The following is a 24,654-nucleotide window of genomic DNA, read 5'->3' as shown; positions in this document are numbered from 1 at the left end:
TACAAAAAGCTTATGACTGGTTGAAGTTTCAAATGATTAACAGTTTTTAACAATAGAATATTTTTAATAAAGCTAAGCACATTATACTTAATAGATTAAATGCACAGTGTAAACATAACTTTATCTGTACTGGGAAACCCCGTAAAAATGTGACTGCTACCGATATTGTAATATTCACCACTTATTGCACTGGTCTTAAAAAGAAACCACTCTTAAGGTATGCCTGTATATGTTACAATTTAAACAGTAAAATGAAGACTATATAAATAGCATCAAAATCATTTTAAAATAAGAGAAAATAAAAACATATTATAACTCTTATGATCTATTTCCATTCAGAATACTATATAAGTAGTCCTTGACTTGCAAATTTGTTTAATGACCATCCAAAATTACAATGGCACTGAAAAATGTGATTTAGGACTGTTTTTCAGTTACGACCTTTGCAGTATCCCCATGATCATGGGATCAAAATTCAGATGCTTGGCAACTAGCTCATATTTATGACCGTTGCCTTGTCCCAAGCTCACATTTGTGACCTTCTTGACAAGCAAAGCCAATGGGGAAGCCGGGTTTACTTAACAACCAGGTTACTAACTTATCAACTGCAGTGACCCACTTAACAACTGTGGCAAGATGGGGCAAAACTCACTTAACAAATCTCTCATTTGACAAAAGAAATTTTGGGCTCTGTAGTGGTTTTAAGCCAAGGACTACCTGTATTCTCCTTTTATGTGTTTCAGCTTAGAGTGTTTCTCAAACGGAGTGGAGGGGGTGGGCGGTGAGGCTCCAATGTCCATTTCCACTAAGTGACGATCACTTCCACTTAGGCATGTAACACTTGCTTATGTGAAATCATATGAATTACGAATTATATAATGAATTATGAGAGTTGACACCCGAAATTAATCAGAAGGGCTCGTTAATTTGGAGGAGGCAGCACCCACAACCCTGACTCAAAACTCAGGCCGCGTTAGATATCTAACGCAGCCTGAGTTAGATTAGCATATATATAATTTGTATGAAGCATATATATAATTTGTATAATATATATGATATATATTATCATATATTACTATGCCGTTACTAACGGCTGGCGTCACAGTTCCCGCTGCTACGTGAAGAGATGCGTACTCTTTTGCCAACGAGTCGTGCCGGTCACCATCCTGAAGGAAAAAAAAAAACCAAACGAGCGACAAACCCATCTCCAAAATAAACCGGCATTACCGCAGGCGGAAAGAATTCAAAACCGCGCTAATCGGTGAAAAGGCCTCAGCGCATGCGCCCAAACCAACGGCTGAAACTGTTCCCTCCTCCCACTCCACTGCAAACGATCACACCCGCCATGTCCGTTGGTTCGCGCGCGCGAGCGTCCAATCAGCAAGGCGCGGGGAGGAGGGGGGGCTCCGCGTTCCTGCTCTGAAGCCGCTTCCAAACGGAGCGGCGGGGGAACAGAGGGAGGTGGGGAGACTAGTATCTTTCAGGCGCGACCTGCGTGAGACACGAGACCGGCGCGAGCAGCAGTTATGACACAGTCTGTAGTAGTCCAGGGTGAGCGTGCACGTCATTCCCAGTCTCTCTTAGGTTTTTTTTTTCCCTTTATTTTTTTCCTCCGTTCTGCTTCCACTACGGATACCTCCCTCCACTCTTTCTTTTTCCTCTCTCCCAATACAGTGGGTCAATGCGGAAACCAAATAGGCTGCCGTTTTTGGGATCTGGCGTTACGTGAACACGCGACTGTTAATAAGGTAACAAGCCCCGCCTCTTTAGAAAAAAAATGCGGCGTGCCCACTAGTATAAGCGCATGCGTAGTTATGCTTTCCAAAGGCTCCTTGCTCACCCGCTTCCCTTCTCATTGTTTAAAAAAAAAGGGGGGGTGTCTTTACTTCCTTGTTTTGCCATTGTGGTCCATCCGCATAAGACCACAGCAAACAGGCTACCGAGTCGGAACGCGGCAACGAAGATTCCCCTCTTTTGCGGCGAGGTGGTTTCCGCCATCGCCGTCATTTATGCTGCCACGGTGAGGCGCTGCAGCCCTTCTGTTCCCGGCGACTGGTTACTGTGGTTAACGGCCCTCCCGGCGTTCTGTTGCCATGGCTACGGTTCCAATGATGCTCTGGAGCTCCCCGGCAAACCGTTAGGTGGAGTGGGATTCCAGTAAAATCCATCGACCCCCTTTTAATTTTTTTATTCCTTACTTCCTTAACGTGGCTTCGTGCGGATAGACCTCTTCGATTATTGATGAATTCTGTACCAAATAAAGAACTCTGGGCTGATTTGTTCGGTGATCCGTCACTTGTTTTATTGTGTGATCACAGAATAGTGTCAGGCACAATGGGACAACTCGCCACAGCCAATTCACAGCTGCCAACTTGCCGCAGGACAACTCAACAATTCAATTTAATTATCCTGTTTCCCTGAAAATAAGACATCCCCTGATAATTTATTTATTATTTATTATTTGGGCTTGTATGCCGCCCTCTCTCCAAAGGACTCGGGGCGGCTCACAATAAATACACAAATTCAATTATAAAATATAACAAATATAAGAACCCGTTAAAATCACATTTAAAACCCCTTCAGTCCAATCCGGCCAGGCCAAATAACCATGTTTTAAGATCACGGCAGAAGGAGCGAAGGTCAGGAGCCACCCAGAGCTCCAGGGGGAGGTGATTCCACAGAGTGGGCGCGCCCACAGAGAAGGCCCACTCCCTGGGAGTCACCAGTCGACACTCTCTGGCCGATGGAACCCCAAGGAGGCCCTCCCTGTGAGAATGCACCGGGCGATGGGGAGCTGTCGCTGGCCGCAGATGGTCTGCCAGGTATCCTGGGCCTAAGCCATTTAACTTATGCTTTTAACTTTTTTCAGTTTGAAAAGGTACTACCAAACTCCTCATTATTATTCATTGTTTTAATTAACAGTATTATAATTCAGTTATGTTTTTTGTTTCTGAATAGTACAGGTAATTTGTCCTTTTTTATTTCTTCACACAGTTATTAACATGAATTTTACTGTAAGATTTTGAGAGACTAGTTTTCAGTATGTCTTGAGCCTACTTACAAACTTACCTGTCAAAAAATCCAAAGCCATCTTGCAGAATATTAGTTGAAATAACTTCGGAATGTATCTGTACAAGAAAACCAGATAAACGCATTATGCATTCTTTGAATCACACCCATGTTTTTTGAAATACAATAAGGAATATAATCTCAAAAAGTTATTTTTAAATGTTTGTGCTAGAACTTATAGTGCAAGTTCCAAGTTTAGTTTTTACTTAAAGTATTTTTTATTATTTTAGAAAGGACTTTATGATGAAGCATTAAGCAGTTTCTTTAGAAATGTGAACACTAGGTAAGTTTCTTTGGGAAGTACAGTAATACGTTAATTGAGATACTTTGTTTTAAAACTATTCTGTATATGTTGAGAGAGTCTTTTGTGTCACACTGCATTGCTGAAAGTTAGCATTTTCTTCTCCTATGAAAAATAAAGTTCTGGCATTAATGGTATGATTTTATCATTCGCTGTATGCCATTGATGCTGTAATCTGTAATCTGCTTTGTTATAATTCTGTATGTGAGCAATTAAATGGGGTTTAATTAAGTGAGTATAGAATTGAAGCTTGTATGTCTTTATTACTGGATTAGTTAAGTGAAATCCCAGTGGGTAAGTTGTGTTGTGATATTCATGTCAACTTGTTGCAGACTTAAAATAAATTTATTTGTAAACAATCATTTAGATTAGATCTGCAGTATAGAGATTTAATTAAATGTTACACCACTGTCATGACTTAATTTATTCAGACTGGGCCATAATTCTTGGTATTCATTGTTTTAGAATAATATCATAGTTCTGTTTTTTTTAATCTCTGAGCTATTAGGTCATAAATTGGCAGCAAAGGTGGTGGGTGGATAGAGAGGATATTAACTGTTCATCCAATTTTTTGTCACTCTAATTTTACTTGCTATCCTCCATAGCCTGAACAAAAAGCTATTTCCAAGCCAAAGCCCCATTGCCTGCATGGTATAGTTGTATCTTTCTGATTTGCTAATATATTGACCTGCTATAACGCCATCACTTTATCAAGTTGCACTGAAAAAAAACCCTCTTATTTGGCTTGCTTCATGATAAGTAGGAAGATAGTGCTGATAATATTATAGTCTTCCAATGTTATCTATTTGAGATCCTGCAAAAAGTGTTACATATTCCAAGCATTTTTTTTTTAATATTTATATTTCTTTTGTTTCTTTTGTATTAGGGACAGTATTTTTCAGTTTTTATGTGTCAATGTTTTTCTTTTATAAAATGAGAATGATGTCACATGCAAAGGCAGGCTGATCTTTATCCATGATTATAACTAACTGACTTCTGATTTTTCTAGAACAGATGGTGACAGTGCTGACATTTCCAGAGGAAAAATCTGTTCCTTAAAAGCACGTGTAAGAAGAGAAAATATTTAATTTAACCCTTTCTTTTGCTTTGTAGACAATACTGTAAACTGTTCCTAATTTGGAAAGTTTTATTTTCAAACATATTTACCTTGTAACTATTGAAATAATATTTATGTGATTGGTTAAATCATATAAAGTGAGGTCTTTGTGTCATTCAGCTTTATCTTTTGTAAAGCTCTATAATATCTGCTCATATTTTGCCCCATTTTCAAATAGATAGGAGAGGGAATGTAAAGTGAACCTCAGAAGGAAATGTAAAGTGAACTATTAGAAGGAACTATTATTGTGCAGGTTATAACACTGTTACATCATGTCAGATGTAATTTATTTCTCACATGCAGTACATACATACAATATAGGATTAGCAATAAAGTAAGTAGTTATATATATGTGTGTATGTATGTCTAAATTAACTACTTACTAACTACTAAATTTACTAATAAACTAAATAGTAGTTAAAATTATTAACTACTAAATTAAGTTTCAAAAACAAATTTTGTTTAATATATTTATTGTGAGTATAATCTGAATAAGAAATTTTAAAAATGAAAATAACACTTTTGCAGATAGATTACATGGAAAAATCTGTCTACACAGATGCTTCTCTTAATGAAAAAATGTCTTTATGGTTGTTGGATAACTTTTCCCTTTTTATATTCAGTTGTCAGAAAGGGTTGATATATACTATCAAGAGTCATTATTTTTCCTGAGCAGTCTTGCTGCAGAAGTATTCTTGGCTTGAACATCATTATTAAAACTACAAAGTTTAATCAGAGTTACTTAAAAAAAAAAAATCATGCTGGAGCTTAGAAAATATGCTTGTTGAGACAAGATCATGTTGATAAATCCAGTTAACTAACACATAATAGCAAATATTAGTTTAGTAAAAGCGTATCTTAGTATATAAATGTTACATTTACTGGTTTGTATATAATGTTTGCGTACATTTAATCCTGGAGCTATTTTTAATTATAATTGAAATTAAATTTTCATTTTATATGAAAATATAGGGCACATTTTTCTGGAGTCAGCTTTTTGAAAATTAAAAGTATATGTGAAAATTAAACAAAGCAGATACCTACTTTATTTTCATGTCCTGTTTTTAAAGATATGCTGAGTAAATTGTTTTTATTCTGCTCTCTAAGGCTCTACTGATTGACATGGAAGAGGGTGTAGTGAATGAAATTCTTCAGGGGCCATTAAGAGAGGTGTTTGATAGCAAACAGCTGATCACAGATGTTTCTGGCTCAGGGAACAATTGGTAAGAATAAATTCAGTTTCATAAAAATCTTCAACCAGATTCTCTTTGTAAAACTTCAAATGCAATATAATTTTTTTATCTTTTGCACTTACTGCAATCCCTGAAAGGATATTAAGATAAATATTTAAATCCCAAAATTATAATTGTCTTGCCAAATATCTCATATCTCCTGTTTTCATGCTTCCATAAATAGATATTTCATTTTCCCCCCCATATAATTGTATTGATCTATTCATTGTATACTTTGTATCCCGATTTTCGGAATATAAACCTTTATATGATGGCTTAGACTTATCCCAATAGGAGAGTTGGTTGGAAACAGTCCAGATGACACAAGTGCAGTCTGTTTGCTTGCCTTTTGAAATAACTCTCTTAGGACAGTTGGTAATAGCTGGTTTTGTGGGGAGGAAGAATCCAGCTGGTCCAAATTCTCCTCTCAGGCACGTGCTCATCTGTTCCTAACTGCTGCTGCTTCATTTCATTCGGTCATCTAAGAACAAATTGGAGCAGCTAACCAAATAACAGATTTAGACCTTTAAGTCCTCCACCCACCCCCAGTCCCAACTTCATACAAATGCTCTTTAGACAGGTTTCAAATTACATAGAAGGTATGTACAGGTAGTTCTTGGCTTATGGCCACAATCATTTTAAGTGGCCTGTGAAGACCAGAAGAGTGTAAATTTAAGAGTGGTTTATTGGTATCAATTTAATTGTTTCTTGTTTATTTTTGTTGTTTATTTTTTTGTCTTCATGATGGCAAAGAATGTCCTTAAACAGACAAAAGATTTTGCCCTTTCTGTCTAGGTCAACCAGCTTTTGCCTTTACTAGCTGTGGAATGGGAAAAGCAAAGCAGTGTGACCAAAAGAAGAGGAAGGGGCTAAGAGGCCTGCTTCCATTTATCATGTGGCCTGTGCTTAAATGTGCTTAAACTAATGCATATGAGCTCAGAAGATGGCATGTTAATATTAGCACTAAAATAGAAGGGTAGCATATTAAAAGTCTCCTATTTTCAGGGCTGTGGGTCACAATGTATATGGATGTCAGTACCGAGAGCATATTGTTGAAAAATTGAGGAAAACTGCAGAGCACTGTGACTGTCTGCAATGCTTCTTTGTTATTCATTCAATGGGAGGGGGTAAGTATTGTTTTAGTCCCAGAGATATAGCATTGTCAGGTGACGTGAAGGAAAACGTAGCATACACTACTACATCCAATAAGAAATTTCCATTTGGTTAAAATTGGACAGAAATTTCTGACTTCCGAGAGCTGAATCCAGCATCCCAGTTGTTTTTCTTTTTGCTGTGAGGCAACATTTTTTCAGGTTCTTTCCATCTCCACCTTGCTGGTCATGTTATTGGAAGTGCTATTGCATTGGGCAAAGTACGCCCAATCGCCGTTTACAAAAATTCTATAAAAACTGAATGCTGAATTAACTGAACTAATTAACTGAATTAAAAAGTTTACTACATTGAAAACAGAGATGTTTAAAATAAAGGAGATATCTTGCAATTTGCCTCAAAAGATATATTCATTAAAATTATTAGTGAATCTCAGTGCAATTTTTTAAATTACATTTTTCTTTATGTTTATCTACTTTACAAAAATCATGTTGTTGTTAGCTTACTTTTGAGTTCTTGCATTTCATAATGCCATCATCTAAGACATTTTCTCATAGATTTTCCAAAAACGTTGCCTGAGATAAATTGTATAAACATTGATTTTGAATTTTTAAAAAATTCTTAAAATTTGTAAGACAGGTCATTTGGCTTTGTAGTTATTTCCTTATTTCTTCTAGGAACAGGATCTGGTCTTGGTACATTTTTACTAACAGTACTCGAAGATGAATTTCCAGAAGTATATAGATTTGTGACTTCAGTTTATCCATCACGTGAGGATGATGTCATCACATCTCCATATAACAGTGTATTGGCTATGAAGGAACTCAGTGAACATGCTGACTGTGCATTACCAATTGAAAATGAAGTAAGCATTTGTCAGGGCCTGAGAATTTTCATTAGAAGAGTAGTTCTTTTCTATCTTTAATATAAATTTTATAGTGCAAATGTTGAACTGATAGCTTCTTCATGTTTTTTCCATTGTAGAACTATTCTGAGTCAAGACCAATGACAACTTTGCTTTTTAAAGTGAACAGAAGAGACATTTTTGCACTTTTTAAAATAAAATATTTTCTTATTTAAAAAGTATATAACCAATATGTATGTGTGCATATACGTATATACCAGGGGTGTCAAACTCAAGGCCCGTGGGCTGGATCTGGCCTGCAGAGTGCTTAAATCTGGCCTGCGGGGCCACTCTGGAAGCAGCAAAGGATTGGCCCACAGTGCCTCCGCTCAGCCCTCCCTAGCTCCATTTTTGGCTGCAATGGCCTACAACCCTTTGCCAGCGAAAACGGAGGCCGCACACAGCTCACCCGGGCTCCGTTTTTGCTAGCAGAGGGCTGCAGGAGGCCATCACGGCCAAAAACAGAGCCTCGACAAATGTCAAGGTGGCTACGCCCCCCCCTGCCCCCCCCAAGGCCAAACACAACCATGATGCAGCCCACAATGAAATCCAGTTTGACATCCCTGATATATTTTTTGTGTGTATATATACACAGACAGAGATAGTCTGATAATATATATTCTGATTTCTCTTCAGATTGTGTACATTTTTCACTTTTCTTGTATATATATTGTATGTATATATGAATATATCTGCACTTAACAGGAATTAAATATTTTGCTTGGTTGTCTGCTTTCACTTAGCAAGTGTTTGGATGTTAAATTTGTGAAGCATCTTGCAACTTTTTAATTAAAAAATACTTTATAATTAGTTTTAATAATAATGTTATTGTTTATGTGTATGTCCAATCTCTAGGAGCCCAAGGCAGTGTAAATTGCATTCTCCTATTCACATTTCCATTGTGAATTTGGCTGAGTGATTGACAATCCACAATCACATATTGAATATCCATGAAGGAGCATGCACCTGGTCTTTCTTCTTCCTAATCCAACTCCTTAATTGAAAGCACTGTTTAGAATATAAGCTCTATCCATTTCATGGAGCTACTCTAAGATCAACTAAATCTGTCATTCTATTATAAAATCCAGTCCATTGTAGTTTTGCCTTTTTTGTCTTTTGAGATTTAAATGTATTTGAAACATATTAGAAACATGATAAGGCTGCATTCCTGCATTGTGATGAACTTCTTTGAAAATATCTTCCCTTCTCAATGGATTTAATTAGAACTGTACAAAAATTATTAACTTTGCATAATATAAATGTTTTTCATTGTTGTTTTTTTTTTCATCTTCCAAAGTCTTTATTTGACATAGTTAGTAAAATTAACCAGATGACCAACTCTGGAAAGCTAGGATCGACTGTAAAACAGAGCAGCTTGGTGACTTCGAGTACAGGTGGAATAAAACATCTTCAAGAAAAACCTTTTGATGCTATGAACAACATTGTGGCTAATTTACTATTGAACTTGACCAGGTGAACTTTTAAGCCTTCTAATAAAAATAAATAAATTGTCCTTATACTAAAATATGTTATCTTGTTGAAATAAAGCTTCTGCGTTTTTCTGTAGGTCATAGTCATTTGCTTCTTTGCAAGTAGCCACCTCCTTAAAAAATTATGGGTGGTAGTGTTTTTATGGGAAGTTTAAAAGGCCAGGTGCTGGGAGTGGCAGAAAAGCTTAAAAGAAAATAAATAGTTGTAAAGCTCCTAAGCACACTTGCTAAATTGAAAGGATAAAATTCATTCTTTTTGTTGATGCCCTGTTTGGCTTTGAATGGAATGTTTAAAACTTTGTTTCTGCAGCATTTCTGCATAATGGATAGGTATAGCTTTGCAAAATATCAGCAAATCCTTATGTAGAATTTCCATCAGCCTGGGCCTTGTAATAAGGGCAAAGCCACAGGATTATTTTTTTTTGCTTTTCTACCCTTCTGAAATAAGTATTATGATTAATCTGATTGTTAAACTCAGAGCTATTAAAGCACCACATAACTTGGCAGAGAAGATGTAATCTCTTTCTCAAGCAATCAAAGGACTTTTTGATTTTATACAACTTTATGTTATTTTCAGCTCTGCTAGATTTGAAGGATCTCTTAATATGGATCTTAATGAAATCAGCATGAACTTGGTTCCCTTTCCTCGACTTCATTATCTAGTTTCCAGTTTAACTCCTCTTTATACTCTGGCTGATGTTAATGTGCCTTCTCGAAGGTGAGTATTATTATTCAACATTGTTCCTAGAAAGGTAATTTGTCAATAGCAATGTGCTTTGAAGACTTCCAACACTTGGCTGCTTTGTTTTTACATGTAAATGACAACTGTATACTAACTTGAAAATGAATCTGCTTTGTAACATCCATAGGAAAAAAATTGAATTTCTTTGGATCAATGATCAGCAGTCTAAATAAAATAAAATAAATATTTTAAATGCATAGCCTTGTGTCAACTGCTTGCTCATCTTCAGTTATACTTTCCATTTCCATCCATTCTTAAAGTTTTAAGCCTCTGGCATATTATTTGCTAACTGCACTGAGAAGATAAGCAGCTGGCTTATCTTTTGTGTTATCCTTTTGTGTATTGATACTATTATTGCTAGTTCTCAACCCTTTGTGATGTGTGTAAATAAGGATGCTAAAATTTGAAGAATTCATTTTCATTATTTCAAGTAATATATAATTAAAACCTAAGACCTTTCTGACCTAAGGATTGTATTAGTTTAACTACATCTCTTTGGGAGACGTGAGGCTTTCTGCTCACTTGACCAAAATCCGTATTTCTTTTGTCCAGACTGCTATATTTTCAGACTGCTGTATTGCGAATAAATCTGATTTTCTTTTCCTTTTCAGAAGGATTTTATTGTTTTTTGAGATGCCATAGGACTTGTACCTGACCTTTCGGGAACGGGGATTGTAGGAAATTCACAAATATGTTCTTACTATTCATAACTATTATATAGTTTCTAAAAACTTGCAACCAGAATATATACAAAATACGTATTTATCTTATTTGGCATATATTCTTAATACTGTTAACCAATTCCTCTGTTTTTTAGGTTGGATCAAATGTTTTCTGATGCTTTTAGCAAAGAACACCAGCTGTTACGAGCTGATCCAAGACATAATTTGTACCTTGCTTGTGCCCTCTTAGTCAGAGGAAACGTACAAGTTTCAGATCTTCGTAGAAATATTGAACGGTTTGTACTAAAACATATGTTCTCAAGAATTATTAACTGCTTTTTCAAAAGGCCAACTTAGTGTGATCTCTTTTTAATGCCCAGTTATGCCTAAATGATGATTAAATGATTATATTGTTGAGAATACAGAAACATTTGGTAATTTAATCTTACATTTTCCCTAACATAGCATTTGATGTGCATGTAATGTTATACAGTATATGTTTATATATCAAGCCCTGCGAGGCCAACACAGAAAACAAGAGTCATTTGGATTTCTAGAAAGATATGTATTGCTAGGAATATGTAAGAATCATAAAGCCTACAGAGTCATTATCCTGTAGAATTTACACCTGCTGTATTAAGGAAGGCATATTCTTTTTCTTGTGTTTCCCCCACCACCACCTCCCTGGACTCAAGAATCTCTTTTGTAACAAAGCTGTTTTCGCCTCCTCTGCGTTCCCAAGATCCTTTAGGCATCCCATCATAATATGATGTGGTTTAGAAATTAGCACACAGAATGTAAAACTCAGATTTAGCATATGCTTTTGAACACACTTCCATTAATAGGATAGTTAGAAGGTCTTTATTGCATACTTTATTGCATACTAGTGCTGTGGACATCAATTTAAATATCATTGGAAATAGTTAAATCTGCCACTAACTTTGCTTTGTGTAATGGCATCTTCTCCAACTAGGCACCCTTAAGATATGCCAGTCTAATCTTGTCATCACAATCTGACTTTATTACCTGGAAATATAGTTCACTTACGAAGCATAATGTAGCACTATTGCTTGTTATTATTTCAAGCCCTAATTTGCTGGTTGCAGGTTGAAGCCTTCACTTCAGTTTGTATCCTGGAATCAAGAAGGATGGAAAACTGGTTTATGTTCAGTACCTCCAGTTGGCCATTCCCATTCTTTGTTGGCACTGGCAAATAACACCTGCATTAAACCAACTTTCATTGAACTCAAAGAGAGATTCATGAAGTTGTACAAGAAAAAGGTATGCCCTAAAATGAGAAGTCATGCAACTATTTTAATTAGTTCATTTGTACTTGCGTTATTCTCAATATTAGGAAATCTTCTGTATCAAAAAAACTCTACTCATGTCAGTTGGCTTCCTTGTTTCCCAGAATAGTAAGATTGTAATATATTTGAAGGTATATAAATGGCCAGTTGACTGCAGTGCAAAGTTATATAACAAGAATGGGAGAGAAAGGGAACAAGAAAAAGACTGTGAGAGAGAGAGAGTGGGTGGGGTGGGGGGTGCAAGTGACAGATGATATCCTAGATTTTTTTTAAAAAACTACACTCCATTGATTTTCCACCATAAGTGGTCATGTGTTCTGCTTACTTTTCAATTTTAGGAGAACAATTGCATTTATGTGGAATATTTATCCCAGTAAAATATATACTGCATGACTGAAGTTAATACTTGTTTCTGCAGGCTCACCTTCATCATTACCTACATGTTGATGGGATGGATCAGAACTGTTTCTCTGAAGCACTTTCATCGCTGTCAAATTTAATAGAGGACTATAATCAGCTTGAAGCTGCTAACAGTGGCCCTACAGTAGATCCACCAAGATTGAAGATCGTGATGTAGCAATGCAGGGATATAGCAGGAAAAAAAATCAATATTTGCAAAAACTGCACATGCAGTCTAACCCATGGTGAGTACTGAATTCAGTTGGGAAGATGTAAGACCAGTTCTGGCTGATAAATTCTTAACAATGATCTTTTGTGACAATCAGAACTACTGTTACTCTTGAAAGACAGTGGAAACATTCAATCTGCCCAACAGTTTCGTAAAATATTTTTATATCTTGCACAGAGGCTGTACGGAGATTGGATAATGCAAATCTCAATTTTCATATTGTGAAATGCACTTTTATCTTAAGCACTGTTTATTTTTGTATGTATATTTTTTGAAATGAGCACATTTTGAATATAAATATTTCTCATTATATTTTTATTAATACTTTAATAAATGTAAAAAAAATCCCTTGTGTTGAACTTGGAATGTGTTGACCTCTGTGGTTCATTGCAGACAGAAATCCCAATGTGAAGTAAAAACTGTCTAGTCTAAAACCCAGTTCCTTGTTTCTGATTCTATCAGCTACCCCAGTTTAACTGAGGTTTAGGCATGGATACTGCTAGTTTCACTGCCTGTTACCCTGATTCAGAGCCAAGTGCAAGGCAGTCTTTCAGAAGTCTGTAGCTTTAAATGAATTTTTCTATGTGTTCTAGAAAGTGAAACACTGTCATAATCTCATGCAGACCAGGATCCTTCCTGTTTCTATTGATGGTCAGGTAGAAAGTATAACAAAAACAGCAATTATAGAGCATATCTTCAGGTTGAGTGAAAAATGAAATTTTACAGTCTCTATTTCTACAAAAGTATATGTACAGCATTGCTAGATTTGCTATGCTATTGGCTGAAATTTGGGGAATTACTGCTAAATGCAAACTAAATTACATAGCAATGTTGAGTTATGAAAGGTGGACATTTTGAATCATGTTATGATGCACAGATTTTTTAAAAAAGATACCTACCTACTCCAGAAACATGCAAGTTGTAACGAGCAAGCCAAATCTATAACATAAAATGGGTCCATCCATATGCATGAAGACATTTTTCTCAAGCATATAACCACATTGAAGTAAATCTGTTTTATTATGTTCAGGAGTTGTATTAAAATCAGCACACTAGTTGAAATCAGCAAATTAGTCTACTAGTTGTTTGCTTCTTGTTCAGAGTGACTGTAATAGTGCTAATAAGAGGGGGTTTTTTCATACACTTTCTTTTTATTCCTACAGTTTCAAGACATTCAAAAGTATTTTAAAATAATATTTTTGGTTAATATTTTATACAGTATATTGGGTGAATGGCATTCAGTACAGATGTGGCCACCTTTTTCATGGCAAAAAAGGAGGAGGTGGTATTTTCTTCCCACACATTTCTTATAAAAGCCTGAGTTCAGAAAACCAGTCTCCTGGATCATTGCATATCTTCTGACAAACACAAGATGTAATCCACATCATCTTCCACTTAACGGATGCTTCTTCAGGGCAATCAAACTGTACTGTAATCATGACAGATTTATTCGGTATGCAGCATCTCCTATCCAGGCAGATTCCACAAAACACAGGTTTGTATATTTGTCTACTTGTGCATCCAGAGAAGACAAGTTTCTCAGCTGTAGCAAGCTGAAATGTGGGCCGACATGTTTTTCCTTTTGGAATCTCGAAAATAAACAGAATACAGTTGAAATTATGGTCAAAATGCACATTACATACATAGTAGAATTTAGGGCAGCTTTTTAAATGCCCTTACATAATTTGGTCAAGTAAATTTATAATATGTGTGTGGGGGGAGGTATATTTTCAAGGTATCTCATTTAAAAATTAATGATGGCTAAAGTTCCTCCTAGCCCTGCAGGATGGGCTGCCAGCACAAGAACTCATGCAACTGAGGTAAAATGCCTACTCCCTCTATCAGCAATCACTAAAACAAAGAGAGAAGGCAACAAATCCTTAAATAGAAGAAATTGGTAGATATAAAAGCAATGTAGGAAAAGGCCTACAGAGTTATAATGAATGAGCTATTAATCCTGACTCCTGTTCCTCAGCCCTACTATTTCCTAGCCCATAACTCAACTGAAGGGCAAAATGATAGCTCTGCACAATCATCTGTGCACTGTATTTCTTTTTGTAACCGCGTTCATCAAGCATTTGCTCTCTGAATAAGGAGGCAGTTTGGGCATCACAATTTACCTTCAGAATCTTTGTAAAATTTGCTTGGCAGGGTTGAATATAACATAGTCTCTTTTCCTTTCTCATTTCACATTTACTGTTTCCATTGGTCACTCTGTCAGAGATGCCAATACCACAAGTTCGGGAGCAAGGTGTCCATGGAGTTGCTTGTATCAGGCATTTCTTTTTCAAAACAAGAGGAACATTTCTGAAAGCTAAAATGCAGAAATATATTAATTTTTTTACATTTGAATCTAAAGGTTAAAAATATTGAATGATACCTCCAATCAGGGCTCAGTGAGCAAACCATAATATGGTAAGATAAAATATGATAAAAATGTTTTTTTAAAAATCCACTGTATTTAAGTTCATGAGGTTAAGGTTTTTTGCAGAATTGGCCAATGGATGTGTGCCTCTTCAAATATCTTACTCTTGAACTTAATTCTATAAGAATTTGTTTTTCTTCAAGATGAATGGCCTTAAAAATTTGAAGCACTAACATTTCTCTGTGTTAAACTGTTTTTTTAAAGTCTCCATTAGCAAATCCTGATGGGGTTTCAGAGGATGACTGACCAGATATAAAAAGTGCACAGCTCAAGGGACAAAGCAGAAGAGCCAGGATACCTGGGAAGTAAACAGCAGCTTAAAATCTCAGTGCAGGAAGCAAAGTAAAAACCTGGCACAGATCTGAAATAAATAAAGCAAGGTTACAAAGCTGTATATTTTAACAGATAGTATATTTAGATTTATTGTATATAAAATAATTGCATTGCCTTTACTAAGGGGACTTGTTAACTAGGATAGTAAATGAGGAAAGCAAGAAAGTAGCGGACATTCCAATAAAGCTTTGCATCTGGCAAAATAAACAACTTCAAAAACAATTATTTATAATACTGCATGCAAACCATGCATTTATAGCATAAAAGTGGTAAGCTGCTTGAACTATAATTACATTTTTAGAATTTGAGGCAGCATTTCCACAATTGCTTATTTATCCTAATCTGTCAAGTGTGAGAAAAGGATTGGTATCCTTGAATCCCAAATTAAAAAGTGGAGTTTCCCACCAAGCTCAAAACGGACATCAGCTTTTCTGGCCCTGAGTTTGACACCATGCAGTGGGCCAGGCATTCCTTCCTCCCCTGCCCCCCCACCCAAAGAAAACCAATCTCTCAAGGTAGACATTTCATATGAGATCGCAGAAATCACACAAGATCTCATGATAATGCCAGAATATCCTGAAACTTTAGCAGCCATGTGTGTGATTTGGAATGAATTTTGATTTCCCAGGGAAGTAGGATATTCTTGGATATCTGGCAGATGTGGAGTGGCCAGCCCTGTTCTCAAATCTTGTTGCTTTTGGGTTAAAAAGAAAAAGAAAAGTAGAGCAGCCCTATGGCAAGATAGGTGGCAACTAAATTTAACAAATAAATAAAAAATACTTATTATTAACTTTTCCTTAATAAGGCAACATGTTGTCTTCTTTTTTTAGCGCCTATAATATTTCATTGGTCCAATCTTGTATACCTGACATTATTCGGTAATGTCTTGATCGCCGTTCTTCCAAATGCCCTGAAGCACATTTGGAATGTCCAGCTTTTTTTTTGTCCTTCAGCAATGCACAGTCATTTGATGCTGACTTTGGGATGAATACCGGTGTGCATCCAATTGCACCATTCACACACAGGCACGAAAAGAGAGGAGAAGGCTGGAAAGATTGGCCATTGGTATAGTACACACCACTCAGCTCACAGCCAACAGCTATCATATCTTGAAATAGCAAAACAGAATGAATAAATGTCAGGAAAATCAGTTAATTAAATATTGCAGGTGACATTTATGAAGTTACCTATCAAGGAGATAGACGGCATATAAATTTAATAAATAATGAAGCAATAATTAGTATTAATGTTTCACACTATTCAAAAAACTTTGCATGCACATAAAAACCCACATGCGGGTTTGTTACGATCTGAAGTATTCTTGCTTGATATTTTATATTTTCGGCTGTTCTTCAGTATTTTCCGTAGTAAGAAAACAGGATCTAACGGTAATAATATCTCCATTATCTCAGCTTTCTAATCCTAAAAATCCTTTTTAAAGGGGAGATCTGTTTAGTTAGCTTTGGAAAGCTCTTTGGTGAGATTAGATTTCTAACAATTAAGAAAGTTCCGGTTCAGAAATTCACTTGTTCAATTAATTCTCAGTCTAATTGATAGCTAAAGAAAATGTTCCTCTGTTATTCCAGAGAGTGATCCAAGTCAGTCTTCCAGAGTGTGCTCATTTGTCTCTGTTTTGGAAGAAAAATAGCAGAGTGCAGAATGTGGGTCAGTTGGGAGTGTCATTTTCTTTGCAGCCCTGCTGCCCCTTTATACGAAATAGAAAAGAAAACAGTGAAGACTTACATGCACATATTCCTCTTTCATACCTAGGCTTATCTGCAGAGTAATCACAGTAGAGTCCCTTGTGATGGTCACAGACCTCTGCTTCATTACAGGTGGTGTTTGCTTGTTTGGCACACATCCAGCAACATCCACAGCCATCTCTCACCAGGCTCACCCCAGGACTGCAGCTTGGCACAGGTGGGCATCTGCAGGGCCAGTGACATAACTCTTGGCGCTGATGCAGTTCGCTGCTTGCTGCGCTTTCTCCACTGTTTCGTTGCTGCTGCCTCTGGCCTGATGCCCTGAAAGAAAGCTTTCATACAGGTGGACTCATCTGAGAGCTGGAAAGCTTGCAATGAAATATTACAACTTTCTTCCAAGTACCACAAAATCCTGAATATTAATACCTCTTTATTACAAGAGGGTGGGACACTCTACAACCTGTACAATTACTCTTCCACCATAATGATTCCTAAAATACAAAATAGCATAACACATAGAAATCTACTTAGGAGTCCTAATAGTAATGCCTAATGTGTTTCCTTACAGCCTGATCTCATGAGCCATTGAAGAGCCAGGAGCAAGGCAAGAGGACAATGAATAGGTCTATCATCAATCTTCCCTAGCTAGACAAGCCTTGCCACAGAAAAAGACATTTCCTCTTCTATTTCTGAGGCACAAGCCTACCAACCAAATGATAACCACCCCTTACCAGGAATGTCAAGGCAAATTGGGCCAAATAGGATGTCTGTGTCACATTGTGGTCTAAGCATGACTTTTGTTGGCATGCAGGCATAGTGAAAACAGGTTTAACTGGACTACAATTGAATTGCGTATCTGTATGCTCTCTTCAGCTGTGTTTAAGGTTCAAAGAGCCAAGTCAAGTGTGCTTGGTTTATTAATACATATATTAAAAATCCAGATGGAAGGAGACTTTGTCTGACGTTGCACTGGCTGTAGATGTTGATGGATGTGTGCCAAACAAGCAAACAGTCCATATCACTCAGGGTACACATTACCTTAAGACAGGTCAAGACAGGTGCCTCAGGAAATAGATTCATTATTATATTTTTCTACCAATCAGGGTAAATGGCCAAAATAACTTGACTCGCTTTGAGACTATACCTATGTGGACCAGGGCAGTTCATGGAGGAGGATGTTGATGCTGCAAAAGGTTTTCATACAGTTTTACTATCAGTCCACATGGAAAATGCAGACCAGAAAATGTGTCCTCCTTTCAGACAGATTCGTTTGTACTTATCTGATTCAGTACATTGCAGATGGATTTAACTACAGTTCCTATCATTCCAAAATTTGGATTGCATCTTAACATCAAGAAAACAAAGATAATGGCAACTGGAGAGAACACACAGTGCAGATCGACAATGACACCGTCAAAACAGTAAAGGAATTCATCTCTACCTGGGTTCTTAAATCGACCAAAGTGATGACTGCAGCCCTGAGATCAGAATGCGTGTAGCACTTGGAAGATTAGTTAACGCAATAATTTTTTCCAATTGCTACTTATGGCTGCGAAACCTGGACTCTGAAAAAGGCAGATGGGAGAGAAGGCTGGATGCCTTTGAACTGTAGTGCTGAGGTGACTATTATGCATTCCATGGACTACAAAAATAACAAAGAAGTCCTAGGTTGAACCTCCCCAAAAATATCACTTGAAGCCAAGTTCACCAAACAAAGGCTGTCGTACTTTGGTCATGTCATGAGAAATGACTCACTCGAAAAGTCATTCATGGGAGTGATAAGTAGAAAAAGGAGAAGGGGCCACTCTAGTAACCGCTGGCTGGATACTATAAAGGATGGCATTGGGATGATCATGGTGGATCTGAAGGAGATGATGTGAAACAGAGGGACATGGAGAATGCTGATCCATAGAGTGGCCAAGGGTCAGACGTGAATGAATGGCTGACAAGGATGATGATGACCCCTATCACCCCCAATCACCACAGCCAGTGAGTATACTAAGCAAAGATTATTGGAGTAGCAGGACAAATAAAGTACCAAATTAAGATATTCTGGAACAAAGAACATTTGCTTTCCTACAGAGATTTCACATATTACTTTTCATTTAGAGTAGGTTCATATAACACTCTAGCCAGTACTATAATTTGGCTTAGCCTTAGCATGTTGGATGCATGGAATCATTGTTATTTGTAAAACAATTTGGTTGGTGTTATTTGTAAACCCACCCATGTGGAGTTTCTTCAACAAAGCACAACATGTTGCAGTGACTGAATCCACTTATTCAAGGTAATATCCTTGGTAACAGCATTCTCCAACCTGGACTCCAGTTGGGAATTCTCTGAATTGAAATCCCAAATTATCACAGAGTGTTAGCTTCTGTGCTTAAATTAAAATAAAACAAAAGCTAGCTTCATTCTTCAATTGTGGGATTTTGCCTCCCTTGAGATAGTGAGAAATCTTATTTTCTGCTCGTGCCCCTAATTTTAATGATCTTTATAATTTTATTGTTAAAAATTATAATTTTAATAAAGACATTTGGCATCATTCAGGAAGCTGAAGATCTTACTTGAGCTCCTAACTTGGAGGCAAAATGGACTTGCATATTTCATGCAAGCCAAATTTTTGAGAACCAGGCACATCTAAAATCATGCTTTCCTTTTTATTTCTTCATTTGTATTTCATTCCATGCACTATAACAATGCTTCTTTCAGCTCTAATTCTGGTTTAATTAACCAACTAGAAGTCCATCTAATTCAAAAGTCCTTTCCAGAATTCAAAAAACTAACAGGAGTTGAGCAATCAACTATAAATAAAATTAAAAAGCAATAATATAAAATAAAATAGGCTAGCAGATTTGAGCTGCAAAAATCCAGAGAACCACAAGATGGCAGAAAAGCAACATACAAAATATGACCTTATCCAGATTTTTGCAGCCTGGATCTGGTATCTGCTGAATATGCAATCAGTAAATTCAGGTAAACCTTTAATCCCTCCTGCTGTAGACTGTAGTGTGAATCCGGATTATTTATGTCGTACACTTTGAAATGAAAGGAACTTGAGCCATTATGAAATATTCACACCAATTTAAGTAAGACTTTCATTCTATTAAGATAACAAAGAGCCAATTTGCAATTAATATCATATGATATAATCCTATTGCACTGTATCCATGTAAAAGAATAGCTTAATTTATGTTAATTAAATTATAGCATGATTTGGGAAGCACATTTTCACCATAAAACAGATAAACAACTTGAATTTTGAAGAATATATAAAAATAATCCCTTAATAACCCACATGCTTAACAGACTAACAGATCAGATCACCTTAAAATTTTTAGATGTCCCCATTTTATGCCTTACAGTATTAATCTGCCTTTTTATAATTTGAATGGTCTACAATATATTTCTAATTTTGTCTTCTTGTGTTCACATTATACAAAATTAACACTTAAGCTTTCTCAATTAACTTCACAGGGCAGAAATTAAAATAGCAGCACTTTGTAGAAATCTCATGAGGGAAAGATGTTATTAAGCAAAAAGCCTCTTCTGTAAATCCATAGTAAAAAAACATTAACTGTTTTATAAAGCCTGTTTCTGATAAGTTTGGATAATTCTTAGTGTTCATGGAAAAACGGATCAATGTAGTTCAAGTGACAGCAGCTTGATAGCATTCTGTACCTTTAGAACCTGACTAGTTCATGCTATGAAACTGCAAGATGATCCTAAACAAAGGACCCTACAGCTTATATTGTGTGGTTCTTTATACTCATAAAGACATATACTTTACTTTATCAACTTATTGAAAGCTTTGAAGAAAAGGATTTCCATCAAGAACTCTCCAAAATGTGACTTCACACAGACAACTAATGCAAGCAAGTAGGAGCAATTGATTATTATGCCCTAGCCTTTTCTCAAAGGAAAATTGGCCTGTTCGAATAAACAGATCAGTCTTTGATATGACAAGGTCATTTTTCTAAAGAGCTTACTTACCTGCTGAGCATAATGGATTGTAAGAAGGGTGGCGATGAGGACCCACTGCATTTTCTTGGGATGGCAGAAGTGAAAAGCAGAGAGTGAGTGAACAAGCTGAGCTGTGCGGGAGCCAAGGCTATTGACAGAGTCTCCTCTGTCTACCCAGCCAGGTTCCTCTCTTCAGCACATTGACAAAAGACAGATTCATATTTAGAATTCTCCACAGAGACGAAGCTTTGCCCTCAATCTGTCAAGTAGTTCTTATTTCTTCTTCTGGGGCACCTTCTCTTCCTTAGGATGGTTTGGTCACAGTGACTTTTCGGAATGTCTTTCATTCCTCATCTCAGAACATTTTTGGAGCCTGGAGTATTCCATGGTTTTACAATTCAGATCCAGGAGATGCTGAGGTCGAGCTCTGTTGGTCCATTAGAAGGCATGGGTGAAAGAAACATTTCGTTTATTTTTATTTATTTATTTGAACAATGTATAGATCCATGAGAATATCCATAGTGGGATGTGGCAATATTAACAAATCTCCAGTCCAGTTCCTAGAAAAGGAATACAAGCAGGTTAAGCAGGTATAATTAATTACAGTATTGTAGCAGGCAGTCTCCATTTGACAAACCAATTAGAGATGTCTCTGTTCAACCTTTTCCCAATTTATCTAATAGGCTGCCAACATAACTCTGTCCTACCAAACACGCCTATGAATTTCATATCAAGGAGTAATCTTCTTCAGGGGTAAAGTCTGTCTCCTAGAGTGCATATCAAGAAGTTTCCTGTTAGGACTTTTATTATGAAAAGGTGTGAATATTTCATTATGACTCAAGTTCCATTGATTTCAAAGCATAGGACATAAATATAATTCAAATAAATTCTAGATAGATCCCTGGGGACAGTGAATTTGAGATTTTTATTACTCCCATAAATATTCTGGACGGGGGGGCAACAGATGCTAGCCAGTGTAAGCAAGGATAATATCCATCCTTATCTACACACACACACACACACACACACACACACACAATGAAGGCAGGAGGAAGATAGACTTATATTAGAAGCTTTAAGACGTGGCTGAGATATGTTTCGCTTTTTTCGTTTACAATGCAAAATTGCTTATAGCAGCAATCAAGGTGGATTTTTTTAGGTACAGTATATATTTTCTTTTTTGACTTTCCCTGAACTGGGTGAGCATGCAACATTTAACACTGCTTTCCAAAATTATAACATTGTCAGGCTCAATTCAGCTATTTTTACGCCATGAATAAATGTAAAAGATTCATGGTTGTGATCTTTGCTGATTTGCCTCAGTTGGTCTTATAGCTCTAGCTCTGTAAAACAGTAATATCAGCATACCAATAGTTTAAGGAACACTTATAGAGAATTATTCAGGCAATTTTTGGCATGGTTAGTACAGAAAAATAATTCTCCAGAAATGTCAGACAAAGTAAATATGTCCATCCCAAAGGCACTTTTCAAAAGGCAAGTGGACTTTGTTTTTCCTTGAAGACATTTTGCTTCTCATCCAAGAAGCTTCTTCAGTTCAAGTCTGTCCATGTTGTACTTTATTCCTCTCCCCCCCCCCCACGTCCTTTTTCACTCTTCATTGTAGCCACTAGAGAGACATTTCTGCTCCTCAGAATATGATGGTGAACTTCCATAACTCTTCTTCCAGGAGCTTCAGGCTGAAGGGAACCATGATATACAGTATCTTGCAAATATTTGTTTCCAATGTTCTCTACAGCAACAATGCTACAGCTCAAGCAAGTTGGCGACTTCTACCACATTTCCAATGTCCAAAGTTTGAGGATCATGCCTGCTTCAAGTACGCAGAAATGGAAGTTGAACGGTTTGAAAGACAATTCTTGGTTCACAGCAATACCAAGGAAAAAAACTCTGAATTATTTCAGTGTTTCTCAAGAAAGTGACAGGAGTTCTGTTTTTCCTTCTGTGAGAAACCATGGCAAATATTCAACTACAGAGACATGAATCATTACTTTGTGCTCAGCAGTATAGATGTGAGCAACCTTGAAATTACACCTCATAGCAAAAAGGGACAAGTGCCAAACTCTTGCTCAAAGATGCAGTAGCATTTCGGGCTTACCATAAGAGCTTTGTTCTGTTTCTTTAATCTTTATATTTCCTAGCTGAAAATTTGAACTTTTAATCTTTTTCTTCTAGAAGTATTTTTCTTTGATTTATATATTTGTTTATTGTTTTATACTTTATGGTGAGCTACTTTTAATATAATTTTTGCTGGACAGTTGAGATATAAACCAAGTAACCCCATAATGTCATAGAATTTTTATGAAAGAGTAACTCATTAATTGCTGGATTTAGGAATATATTGAGAGAGAGACACACACACACACAGAGATAGAAATAAATAGGATAAATTGGCATTGCTATAATGATACATATATCAATTTCCCTTCTGAAATACAATATACATCTTTGTTTCTGCCAGTCGGTTCAAGGGTTTAAATACAGCTGCTATAGAAATATGTATTCAATGACAAACTCCATAAAAAAGAGATGGCTTGATTCTCCTTTTTTTTTTTTTCAGTTTTTCACAAACGTTCTGTGATGGGAAATACTATTCACCCATTTACACACATGTGAGTGAATGGATAATCAAGTTCTCTGTTTCCATGGAAATGCCAGCTGGAAGCCATGTATAAAAGCATTCCCTTACGTTCAGCTGTTGAAATGAGTAGGGGGGGGCTTTAATATCCCTTTTGGACCCAAGAATGCTGGCGAAGGCTTGTGCGTTGCAAAATTTATCTCCTATAAAAAGCTGTGAAAACGGTACCCAAGTCAGAATGATCCAAGAAAGTAATGATGAATTTAAGGCTAATTTGCACATAATGAAGTTGTAGTCATCTAAATTATTAAATGACATAGAAGTATGCTCATGCATAAAAGACTTTGCTTTGACACATTTGTCAAGGGATGAAAAGGTAGAAAGTTGTACTATGTATTGATGCTGTATTAACATTAACATAATACTCAGGAGCAGGTTTGCACCTGGAGTGGATGTCAGTAGTTTGCAGTATCTCCTAGTTAATGGGATGTAGGCTTCAAGTATACCGTAAGGTAGTCTCCGAATTAGAGAACCTCATTTGAATAAAATTATGCTTGTCACATACTGGCAAAATGTGTCAAAACTGATGGTAACTGGGATGCTGCATATGGCACAGGTATGACTAAGGCTGACAACCTAGTCTACACCTTCTTTATTTTATTTTAAAAAGTTATATCAAAGCCTTGATTGACCAAAGTCAAGATGGGTGGGGATAGATATTGATCAGCTGACAACTATGGTATAGCCTGACTAGGTGGTTCAGTGGCTAAGACACTGAGCTTGTCCATTGGAAAGGTCGGCAGTTCAGTGGTTCAAATCCCTAATATAGGTCTCCTGCATGAGCAGGGGGTTGGACTAGATGACCTCCAAGGTCCCTTCCAACTCTGTTACTGTTACTGTACATACATGATGTGGAGGGGGAAGGCGTCAGGTACAGGAGAGATTGCCTACAGAAATTGCTTTTTTTTTTTCCTCCCCTCATCTGCCTTGCAGAGCAGAGAGATTGGAGAAGTTTATGTCAATCCTTATTATAGATAGAATTTCCTCGGGATGTTCTGCCTCCAACCTGTCC

At 36.7% G+C, this 24,654-nt stretch overlaps 2 protein-coding genes across 6 annotated transcripts; one reads left to right on the top strand and one right to left on the bottom strand.

Moving 5' to 3' along the window:
* Positions 1 to 1,382: 1,382 nt before the first annotated feature.
* TUBE1 (tubulin epsilon 1) lies at positions 1,383 to 15,386 on the top strand. Of its 3 annotated transcripts, none has more exons than XM_034409189.2 (12): positions 1,383 to 1,551; positions 1,675 to 1,748; positions 3,300 to 3,352; positions 4,380 to 4,437; positions 5,595 to 5,710; positions 6,725 to 6,846; positions 7,507 to 7,694; positions 9,031 to 9,206; positions 9,801 to 9,941; positions 10,783 to 10,923; positions 11,734 to 11,908; positions 12,353 to 15,386. In XM_034409189.2, exons 1-12 carry the CDS (start codon positions 1,527 to 1,529, stop codon positions 12,509 to 12,511), a joined length of 1,428 nt encoding a protein of 475 aa, XP_034265080.2. In that variant the 5' UTR covers positions 1,383 to 1,526; the 3' UTR covers positions 12,512 to 15,386. The 3 variants fall into 3 exon arrangements, with proteins under 3 accessions (XP_034265080.2, XP_034265081.2, XP_087738797.1); XM_034409190.2 differs by having other exon boundaries at positions 1,417 to 1,551; positions 4,385 to 4,437; XM_087882671.1 differs by having other exon boundaries at positions 1,419 to 1,748.
* CCN6 (cellular communication network factor 6) lies at positions 13,564 to 21,305 on the bottom strand. 3 transcript variants are annotated; one of them, XM_087882672.1, is made up of 5 exons: positions 21,017 to 21,305; positions 17,064 to 17,355; positions 16,186 to 16,428; positions 14,683 to 14,876; positions 13,564 to 14,151 (listed from the first exon to the last, which is right to left on the bottom strand). In XM_087882672.1, the coding sequence occupies exons 1-5, from the start codon at positions 21,065 to 21,067 to the stop codon at positions 13,870 to 13,872; spliced, it is 1,062 nt and encodes a 353-aa protein (XP_087738798.1). In that variant the 5' UTR covers positions 21,068 to 21,305; the 3' UTR covers positions 13,564 to 13,869. The 3 variants fall into 3 exon arrangements, with proteins under 3 accessions (XP_087738798.1, XP_087738799.1, XP_034265082.2); XM_087882673.1 differs by having other exon boundaries at positions 17,064 to 17,344; positions 21,017 to 21,304; XM_034409191.2 differs by having other exon boundaries at positions 17,087 to 21,301.
* Positions 21,306 to 24,654: the final 3,349 nt, after the last annotated feature.

The sequence above is a fragment of the Pantherophis guttatus genome, chromosome 1 (genome assembly GCF_059756535.1).
Source record: "Pantherophis guttatus breed Tessera chromosome 1, ASM5975653v1, whole genome shotgun sequence".
In the NCBI taxonomy this organism is placed as follows: Eukaryota; Metazoa; Chordata; class Lepidosauria; order Squamata; family Colubridae; genus Pantherophis; species Pantherophis guttatus.
Note: the sequence above shows the minus strand (reverse complement) of the source record. Positions and strands in the feature narration are given on the sequence as shown.